The 9,959-nt window shown below is 50.5% G+C and overlaps 1 protein-coding gene across 2 annotated transcripts; it reads left to right on the forward strand.

Annotated features, from left to right (window-relative positions):
- Positions 1–1,868: 1,868 nt before the first annotated feature.
- On the forward strand, positions 1,869–7,154 carry METTL27 (methyltransferase like 27). 2 transcript variants are annotated; one of them, XM_053366918.1, is made up of 5 exons: positions 1,869–2,074; positions 3,184–3,312; positions 4,269–4,398; positions 5,569–5,661; positions 6,835–7,154. In XM_053366918.1, exons 1-5 carry the CDS (start codon positions 1,946–1,948, stop codon positions 7,056–7,058), a joined length of 705 nt encoding a protein of 234 aa, XP_053222893.1. In that variant the 5' UTR covers positions 1,869–1,945; the 3' UTR covers positions 7,059–7,154. The 2 variants fall into 2 exon arrangements, with proteins under 2 accessions (XP_053222893.1, XP_053222892.1); XM_053366917.1 differs by having other exon boundaries at positions 1,873–2,074; positions 4,263–4,398.
- The last annotated feature ends 2,805 nt before the right edge of the window (positions 7,155–9,959 follow it).

Here is a 9,959-nt window from a genome sequence, read left to right on the forward strand (position 1 = left end):
CATCCAAGTAATACCCTATAGAACTACTGCAAATTAGGGTTGACTGTGCCGAGCCAGAGAGCCTCTTTTACTGACAATTCAAGGCCCTTTTTTGTTATCTTGCAGGTTGAAGAAATGACCACCTACTGAGGGCTTTCCATCACCGCCATCCTGGATGTCAGCTCCTCTGTAGCCAAAAACACCTTGGGCAGAGTTTGCTGCTGTGCTGCAGAGTCCCTTCACACCACTGGCTTCTCATCCTCCAGGGCTGTTTCGGTTCAATAACACCAAAGTTCTCGGGCAAAATTTAGTTTCATGATCTGTCTGGCACTTCCCAAGATCACACACAATTGGGAAAGGTGGAATATGTATGGACAGCCTTTGCCCAACCTCCCTCCAGATGTTTTGGATTACAACTCTTGTTGGTTCCAGCCATGCTGATGGGAGTTGTAGTCTGGAGCACCTGGGGCTGATGGGAGTTGTAGTCTGAGACACCTGGGGCTGATGGGAGTTGTGGTCCAGAACAGCTGAGGTGAGTGGAATACATGCTCCAAAACATCGGTGGCGATGGGGAGTTGTGGTTTGAAATATAAGAAGTACCGGGTTGCGGGAAGGCTGGCGGCGCATGACATCACCCTTCAAAACTGAAACAGGGGCCATACTTAAAGTGGAAAATGAACATAAGAAGCTGTCTTGCACTGAGTCATAATGCACCACTGAGTTATCATGCACTCTGGTCCATAGACCGTCCTGGAGAAGATTTCCTTGTCCTCACAGCTCTGGACTCTTATGAGGTCCAGCTGGTCCAGCTGGACCGGACCAAAGGCCTGTCTCCGCCTGCATTCCCATGAGATCCAGCCAGATGCCTCCTGTCAACGTGAGAGACTTCGCATGCAAAGCAGAATTGGGTGGGGATTTGTTGCTACACCTCACAGAGGTAGCAAAATGTTTTTGGACACCACATAAACAGGAATGGTTTGCAGAGGCATCCTCAAGCATGATCTACAATTCAGACTTCTAATTACGGCCCCTAGCCAGCCCCCCCCCACTGGAACTCCAGGTCAAATGTGCACACACACACACCCCGCCCCGCTGTGTCCCACCAAATAAGGCCTCGGCATTTTGACTCCCTGTACAAATGATATGGGATGGTTGCCATGGAGAGTGGTACCCTGGTTGCCATGGGAGCCCTATTATCCCAGCCTCCAAAGATGCTGGGCTTAACAGCCCCCATTTCTGCTGTTTCTCAGGCAGATTGAAAAAATGCACAGCCAATTTAGGGGACACACACAAAAGACTGCTGTCACGGCACCCAGTAAATTCAGTGCTGAAATGTCCTAAAATTTAATTCATCCATATATATATGCCATCACCGAAATCCCGAGTGTGGCCACATGAATGGGGGACTGGGCTGCCAGATGTTGCTATAAAACAATAGAATTGTAGAGTTCTAATCCAACCTTGTGCAATGCAGGAATCTTTTGCCCAACGTGCATGGGTGTAGCCAAGGGGGGCAGGAAGGGGGCAGCTGCCCCCCATCAAGTAAATCATTAGAAATACTTAACTGAGGTTCTGCCCCCCTAACAGATAAATCCTGCCTCCCCCCAAAAAATCCAGGTTAAGCCCATGTCAACGTGCGGATGGAATCCATGACCCTGAGACCCGCTTATATATCCCCCCTTTTCCCCAAACTGGGACTCAAGGCGGCTTACACAAATTAAAACGGCATATAGGCACAGAAAGCGAAAAGCATGTGGGAGATAACCGCTGAAAAACAATTCTTACAGAATTAAAACCATGCTTTAAGAAACACAACTAGCACAAAACAGCGCAGCACAAGTTAAAAGCCGACTCCTTAGTTCCTCCAAGCCTGCCGGGAGAAGGACAAGGAGAGAGGCGGGCGAGAGAGGAGGAGCCGGGAAGGAGGCGGCCGCGGCTGCTGCTCTCGCGGAGGGGCGGATCAGACATGGCTGATGACCGCGCAGGCAGCAGCCGCCTTGCCGAAGTTCAGCGCCGCGTCGCCCAGGTGCACCACGAAGGCGATCCGGAGCAGCAGCTCCGTTTCTACGACGGCTGGGCCCCGGAATACGAAGAGGTTATTCCTCCTCCACCCCTTCCTCACCCCGCTTCGCTTCTGCCCTTAGTTCGTCCCCTCTGCCTCTTGGGAGCATTCTTCTCTTTCATTCCCTAAAGAGACTCTTGAGCGCGTGCAGAGTTCTGCCTTTCTCTCTCCTCCCTCGAATCCCGGGTCAGCAGTTTAGCCATCATTTTAAAGGCCAAGCTGGGGGTGGGGATTAGAGAAATTGAGTGTCGGACCAGGACCTGGGGGTACAGGGTTCAAATCTACCACTCAGCCATGAGGCTCAGAGACCTTGGGTTCGCTGTTTCCCAGCCTGCCCTTAGCTCAGGGTTGCTGTGGATATGAAATGAGACGTGAGGGGGTGAGGGGGGAACCATTTGCTTCATCTTCAACTCCTTGGAGGGAAAGCTGGGATATAAATGGAATACGTAAATAAGTAATAAATAAATTAATGGATAGAGGTTCCACCATCATCTCACCTAAATAGAACCTCCATGTTCAGAGGCAATCTACCTTGACACCCATTGCAGCCACAGGATGCATGAGATAGTTGGGCAAATAACAGGCCTGCTTGTGGGCTTCTCAGAGGCAGCTGGTGCTTCTAAAATAAAGTGGATACCTAGCTTGGTGGACTTTTGGACCAATTTTGGCAAAGCATCCCCCCCCCCCGTTCTGAATTTAAAACCTCCAAAACCCATTTTCTCCACCTGGGGCACAATAATTAATAATAGAGAGGGTGTTCTTGGGCATGTGTAGAGTGCCGGCATCAGGAAGGCAGTCCGCCATTGGGCAGGCTTGCTTTGGGGGCTGATGGGAGCTGGGGTGCAAAATATCTGGATGGTTGGGAAAGGCTGGAAAATCAAAAGGGTCCCTCCTACTGGAAGGAAGAGGGGTACAAACTAATAATAGTAATAATAATAACAACAACAACAACAACAACAACAACAACAACAACAACAACCTGTTGCTGGAAACCACCGTAGGGGGAGGGTGCTCATGTGTTTGTGTTGGCCACTGTAAGAACAGGATGCTGGACCAGATAGGCCATTAGCCTGATCCATTGGGCTCTACTTATGAAGTTCGGTCCCCACCCTGTTCCTGACTAGACCTCTTTTCCCCTGTAGGATGTTGCTGTCTTGCAATATCAAGCCCCCCGAGTGGCTGCTGCCTGTTTGGCCTCCGTTTTCCAGGAACCCCTCCAGGACGCTCTAGTGCTCGATGTGGCCTGTGGCACAGGACTTGTGGCCAAGGAGGTAACTGGGGCGCCCCAATCTCAGAGGAGGCCATCGTGGGGTGTGTCTCCACCCGTGTCATTGGCCATGCCTGGGGACCATTTGGGGCACAGTGATCTGACCCTGCTGTGACTGCCCCAGTCTGATGGTGCTCTCGTCTCTGGGAAAGACGGGCATCTTAATGAGGCTGCCACTTGAATCACAGGGTCTTATTTCATTGAATCTAGTTTTTAATGGATTAGGAGGTTCATTAATATTTTTGTGCTGCTGTTTGGAGTTGATCCATTGGTTAAACTGGGGCAGGGAATATTTTGCAGCCTGGGGCCCACATCCACCTGTAGAGACAGAGCATAGACATTGTGATCAGTAGCCATTTAAACCCTTATTATCCTCCACAATTTTGCCTAGTCCTTTTTTAAAGTATCCAAGTTGGTAGCTATCCCTGCCTCCAGTGGGAGAGAGTTCCGTAAGAACGTCAGAGGAGCCAATTGGATCAGGCCAATAGCCCGTCTAGCCTGTTCTCACCATGGCTGACCAGGTGCCTGTTGGGAACCTGCAAGCACTAAAACACTCTCCCCTCTTGCGGATTCCAGCAACTGGTACCCAGAAGGCTAGTATTGTCCAAAATCAGTTTGAAGTCCATATCGTTATACCAGTTTCATAATTTTTCACTTGGCAATATATCACAAATCATGAAATGTTTGTGCAAATCATGGGGAAAACTGTGAAGCCAGCCAATGCCTCTACAGAGCTCCATCTTTATTTCAGACACTGTATCGGTATATCATGATGTTTAGCTGGTAATCTATCGTGATGTTGAAAACCAGATATTGCCCAGCTACCCCGACACCACCCCCACCTGGCTCCTGCGGGTGTCACTTGTGGTGTCCAGTAAGCTTGCGTTTGATTGGCAGGCAGGAGTGGGTGTGGTTCCAGGCTGATGTCATGTGACTTAAGCTGCACCTTCTAAGCTGCAGGCAAAAGGTTTCTGCCGCCTCCACGGCCTGGATGGCAGTCAGGGGATGCTGGAACACGCGTGTCGCAAGGGGATCTACCAGGATCTGAAGAGGTGCCTCTTGGGGCAGGAAGCCCTACCAGCTCCTGAAGGTAACAAGACCAAGAGGTGCACCTCTTCCTGAGAAATGGGTTGAGTGAGTGTGTGTTAGGGTGCAGGGGGTGAGGCTGGGGTGGGCAAGGTGATGCTGCTGCTGCTTCCCTGCATTAACCTCTGGAACTCACCCCAAAGGAGCTGGTGCATCGTCTGGGGCTACTCCCAGAATGATAATAGTCTCTCACTTGTCAGGAGTGGGTCAGCAATAAATCACATGGAGCAAGTGAAGTTAACTCTTGATGAGAAGAAACAAGGTCTGCTCAGTAGCGCCAGGCCTAATGAGCACAGCCAGTAGATCTTGCCCCTCTGAGTCAGTTGTGGGGACTGAAGGTCCCTGCCTTCCCACAGCTGGCTAAACCCCCTCCTCTCCTGGGTCCTTCCCAAGCAATCTGAGACTCCGCCGGTGCATCCGTCTCTACTCCTCCCTCTTCATACCTCTTATGTGGTTCCGGGAGACCAGAGGGGAAGGGGGAAGCAGGAGGGGAAGACACCTGTGCCTCTTAACCAGCCTGCCTGATCTCTGCCTCTTGGCCTCCGTCCTCTCCTGCTTCAGCTTCTGTCTCTGATTCTGGACTTCTGTCTGCCACAGACCCTTCCTGTTCACTAAACCCTGTTACCTCTTCAGCCGCTGACACCACCTCCTCCCAGTCTTCCCCCTCTGACCACTCAGCATCGTCCCACCACCAATCCCCTGGCTCTGAGGCTTCTTCCCTGGGGAGTTCCCCAGCTGCTTCCTCCCACCATTCCTCTGCATCTAGCCCAGGCTTCCTCTGCCTGATCTAGCCAGCCCATTACATCACTTGAGACCCAAGTGGGATCAGTAATGCGGAGTGTTGTTTTTGCAGTTCCGCCCGGTTTGCTGGTGCAAACTGTTCCTGGGCACGGTCGTTCATGCTGTAGTAAAAACAAAACAATAACCTCCCCAATTTGGACTCCTGTAATTCTCTCCACATGGGGCTGCCCTTGAAGATGGTTTGGAGACTGCAGCTGTGCAAAACACAGCGACCAGAAACCTGATGGGCTTTTCTGCCAAGGAGCATGTTACACCTGTCCTTAAACACTTGTGCCATTTGCCTGTTCATCCCTGAGCCCCAATTCAAAGCATTAGGCTATTTTTAAAAATGAAAATATACAAATAAATAACCAGTGCTGTTGCTTCTGACCAGGGTGCTATGACGCTGTTCTGATCGTGGGGGCGCTCAGCGAAGGACAGGTGCCCACCAGCGTGGTTCCAGAGTTGCTTCGTGTCACCAGACCAGGTGGGGCTTGTGCAGGAGATGCCCTGTTGCAGTGGGGGTTGTGTGTGTGTGTATATATGTGAAACAGGAAGCATCACCTTGGTTCATCACTGGAATGTGTACAGAGGAGAAGCGGCCAAGAGGATCAAGGGCCTGGAAAATTAGCCTGATTAGGAACAGTTGAGGGAGTTGGGTCTGTTTAGCCTGGAGAAAAGAAGACTGAGAGGTGATAGGATAACCATCTTCCAATCCCTGAAGGGCTGTCACATGGAAGATGCAGCAGCTTGTTTCTGCTGCTCCAGTGAGGAGGACCCAAACCAATGTCTTCAAATGGCAAGGAAGGAGAGCCCTACTAAATATTAGGAAGAACTTCCAGACAGCTGGAGCTGTTCAGCAGTGGAATGGGCTCCTTTGGAAGGTGATGGAATCTCCTTCAAGGGAGGTTTTTAAACAGAGGTTGGATGGAGTCTGTCAGGGAGTCCTGCATGCAAGCAGTTGGGCTGATCCACCAAGGGAGCACCCATGAATCTGTGGCCGCTAGATGGTGCTGGGAGACCTTTTTAACCAGCCACAGCTAAGGAGATCTAATCCAGTGGAACTGGGGAAGAGGAATAGTTCACTTGCATTTGGTTGTTCGGAAAAGACTTCCTTGAATTCAGACCAGTCACACTGAACCACTTTTAAGCCTCTCCCGTGCTCTTCAATTGAATGTATGAAAGGCAGAAATGCCTTTTAACATGTGTTTATATTGGAGTTTTTAAAACTGTTTTGCCAGCCAGGAGTGAGGATTGACAGCCATGTTTCTTAAACTTTGCTGTGGTATTGTGGGTTTTTTAAAAAAAGAAATGCCCCCCTTAAAGAGCTGTACTCTCCTTGAAATTTCATGTTCAATCCTCCACTACTTTCCCCACAGAATTGGACACATTTAATCTTGACATTTTAATCTGTATAGAAGTGTGATGGAGAAAGGCCTTCTCCGTTTAGCCAATGCAGATTTCCTTCTCTCTCCCTTCATCCTGTCCGCCAATGAATCTGTCCAGATGAGAAATTTTTTTTTGGTCAGTTTCACCAACCCTTTGGGGGCGGGAAGAGTGGTTTCCCCTGGGGGGAAAAGCAGCAGGACAAGTGTGGATAAGTCCCTGTGATGCTATCAGGGCTTTCCCTGGACCTGACAACATCCTCCTTTGATAACAGGAGGCTACCTGTGCCTGACCACCCGGAGCAACCCAGGCAACCTGGAATACAAGGCCCAACTTCAGCAAGTCCTGAATGAGCTGGAGCAGCGGGGACTGTGGCGAAAAGTCGTGGAGCAGGAAGTTGAGGCGTGGGAGCGGGCAACATCGGAGAAGGAGTCTGCACAGGGTGTGGAGTATATCCCTGGCGTGGTGTACCTGTATCAAAAGAGCCCTGTCTTGTGAGGAAAAGCTGCCATTCCTCTACTTGCTGAGAGACCCTGCAAGGCTGGAACTTTGCTATCCAGTGGGTGGAGCATTTAATAAAGCAGTCTGTGCTTTGAGCATGTGCAGAGTGCCTTTGGACACTAAATAATCACCGTGAACCCCCCCTGGCTTGTGCTTCTATGGCCATGGGACCTTCATATATCTTAAAGGCAAATTTTTCTTAGGATAGCCATTTCCAACTTGGTACATACACATAGATGTCATTTTGGACTATAACACCCATCAGCCCCAGCTAGGACAGGCAGATTTCGGTTTTCGCTGGGTCAGCCTTCCCTTAACCTCCCGCAGTGGCTCAGATTCAGAACGTGGTAGAAATTGGGTTCAGTTTGCATTTAAAGCCCAGCTTATCGATGTCGCATTTTACAAAACAATTAGAACTGAAGCACAGCTATCCTTAGAAATCTGCACTTCTCCGAGTTTTGCAATGCTGCCATGGCTTTCTCCCAAAGAATTATGGAGCTGTAGTTTGTTAAGGGTGCTAAGAGTTTCTGGGAAAGGCCCCTATTCCCCTCTCCCAGAGCTACAACTTCCAGAGCGGCTTAATAGTCAACCCCTCTTCCCTGGGAACTATAGTTCTCTGAGGGGAATTGGAGGTCACCTAGCACCTGTCTGCTCTCATAATGAACCACACTTCCCAGTATTCTTTGTGGGAAGCTATGAGAGTTTAATGTGGTATCGTAGTTCTTTAAATGCGTGGTATGAATGGGGCATCAAGGTTTCTGAGCAAAATCAGTTTTCGGTGCAATAAAAGGAAGTGTGTGGTGGTGAGGTTTTTTCCTTCATTGTTCCTCATTTGTAGCTCAGGCAATATACCCTTTGTTGGTTTGGCCCTGGTATTGCTTCTCCTAGCAACCAAAATAAGCAAACATTTGTAGCGGGAAGGATACCTGGTTAAGGAGCTTGAAAATGAACAGGAGAGTGGAGAGTCATTGAGAAGGCAGCCTTAAGAACATAAACGGAGCCCGCTGGATCAGGCCAATGGCCCATCTAGTCCAGCATCCTGTCCTCACAGTGGCTGAAGAGATCCCTGTGGGGAAAGCTGAGAGCAGGATTTGAGCACAAGAGCCCTTTACCCCTCCTGTGGTTTCCAGAAAAGGGTATTCGGAGGGTTTACTGCCTCAAACTGGGAAGGAAGAGTATAGTCATCGTGACTAGTTAGCCACTGATAGCCCTTTGCTTCTTTGGTCGGCCACTGTGAGAACAAGATGCTAGACTAGATAGGTCATTGCGTGAACATTATTACATATGGACTACATGGGCCATTGGCCTCATCCAGCAGGCTCTTCTTACGTTCTTAAGATGTTCGTAGACAGTTTCTGTTGTTGGCATTCATTTGTCTGTCTCAAGAGGCAATGGAGTGCACCTTCTGGGATGAAGTCAGACTGCTGCGTATGGAGGTCCAGGGCTGCCTGGATGACAAGACCCCCCTCTCAGCCTCACTGATGTGGTCCAAAGGAAAACAGAGCAATACGTTTGGCACCAGCTTGGCTGCAGGAGTTGCTGGAAGGAGGCGTATGAGGCGCCATCCAACTGTCTCAGGGACTCCACTCCAGTTTTGAGTAGAGTTTACTCCTTAGCCAGGGCCGTCTTAAGCATATCTGGTGCTGTGGTGTGAAGATCCCTCTGGTGCCCCCCCCCTTCCCGGAGTTGCCGACCTTTTTTAGGGAGGACGGCGCTGCCGGCGACGCGGCCAGCTTTGTGGGGCTGGAGGAGGCGGGCAGCAGCTGGAGGGCAGCTCCTCGGGCAGGGAAGAGGCAGAGACTGGACGCGGCGGCTCCTGGCTCAGCTGGACGCATGGTGGAGGCGGGCAAGGGCGGCGAGCTGATGCCGGGAGGAGCTGCATCCAGCCTCTGCCTCTTCCCTGGTGCCCTCCAGAATTTTGCACCCTGGCGCCCTGCGCCACTAGCCTCTGTGGGTAAGATGTCCCTGTCCTTAGCCTTTCTTCTCCCGAAGATATCCTGCAAGACAGCAGAGGTTTAGGATCAGAGTTTCCCTTCTCCTAGATGGGCTCCCTTCCCAGGTTGACGAGACCCACCTGCCCCTCACTTTCTTCTGTGGCACGTGCAGAAACTGCCTTCTTGGCCATTGGATCCACAGCTGGTCTTGTCCATTCAATCTTCTGGAGCCTGTCTTTGCATGCAGGAAAAGCCCCTAACTCGCCAAGGGTTTTAGGCCCACCAGCTACCCTCATTTGGTATAGCCAGCCAGTCGAAGCCATTGCAGGGGTGTGGCCGCTTTCACATGCTAACAAGTTCTGGGAGTCACAGGTGAGAGCTGAGTGTAGGGTGGGGACCAAAGGTGGACAAGCTACCCCGGAAGGAGCACAATCTGTTCCCCACCAGAGCTGCTCCCCCTCCCCTAACACCCTATATACTCAAGACAGTCTCTACAAACCCTCAGAAAATGGTGGAACTAGAGAAATATTAAATCCAAATGGGGAAGGGGGGGGGGTAAAAGGAAGCCCAAATGTGTGAATGTTTGCACCTTCTCTCTCCAAACAATCTGAAACAAGGGTCTTGAAAGCGGCAAGTCCTTGCAGAAATATGGATAAGGGTGAGATCCGTGTTGCCAAACTGGGTTCCCCAGTGGGCTAAAGAGGGTTATAACTCAGTTTGGCAGGTCTGCAAGGGAGGAAGGGATGGCGAGACAGAGAGCGAGAAAATGCTTCTTTCTGTAAAGGGCTTAACTAAAGTTGACTTAGCCTAATGGAGAAGAGAAGGATATATAAAAGCGGTTCCTGGCGATTTAATACAATGTGCATGCATGCCTTCTAAAGAACAATGGGTGTGGGCCATTTAAAGGAGATCAAGGCTCCAGATAAATACTGACTTCCTGCCCACAGGACCTCTTGGCTCCAAC

The sequence above is a fragment of the Podarcis raffonei genome, chromosome 15, assembly GCF_027172205.1.
Source record: "Podarcis raffonei isolate rPodRaf1 chromosome 15, rPodRaf1.pri, whole genome shotgun sequence".
Classification (NCBI taxonomy): Eukaryota; Metazoa; Chordata; class Lepidosauria; order Squamata; family Lacertidae; genus Podarcis; species Podarcis raffonei.

Coding starts and splice junctions, on each gene's coding strand:
- METTL27 (XM_053366917.1), top strand. CDS start 1,946: ATGGCTGATGACCGCGCAGGCAGCAGCCGCCTTGCCGAAGTTCAGCGC. Junction 3,313..4,262: donor CAGGACTTGTGGCCAAGGAG/GTAACTGGGGCG, acceptor GCACCTTCTAAG/CTGCAGGCAAAAGGTTTCTG. Junction 4,399..5,568: donor AGCCCTACCAGCTCCTGAAG/GTAACAAGACCA, acceptor GCTTCTGACCAG/GGTGCTATGACGCTGTTCTG.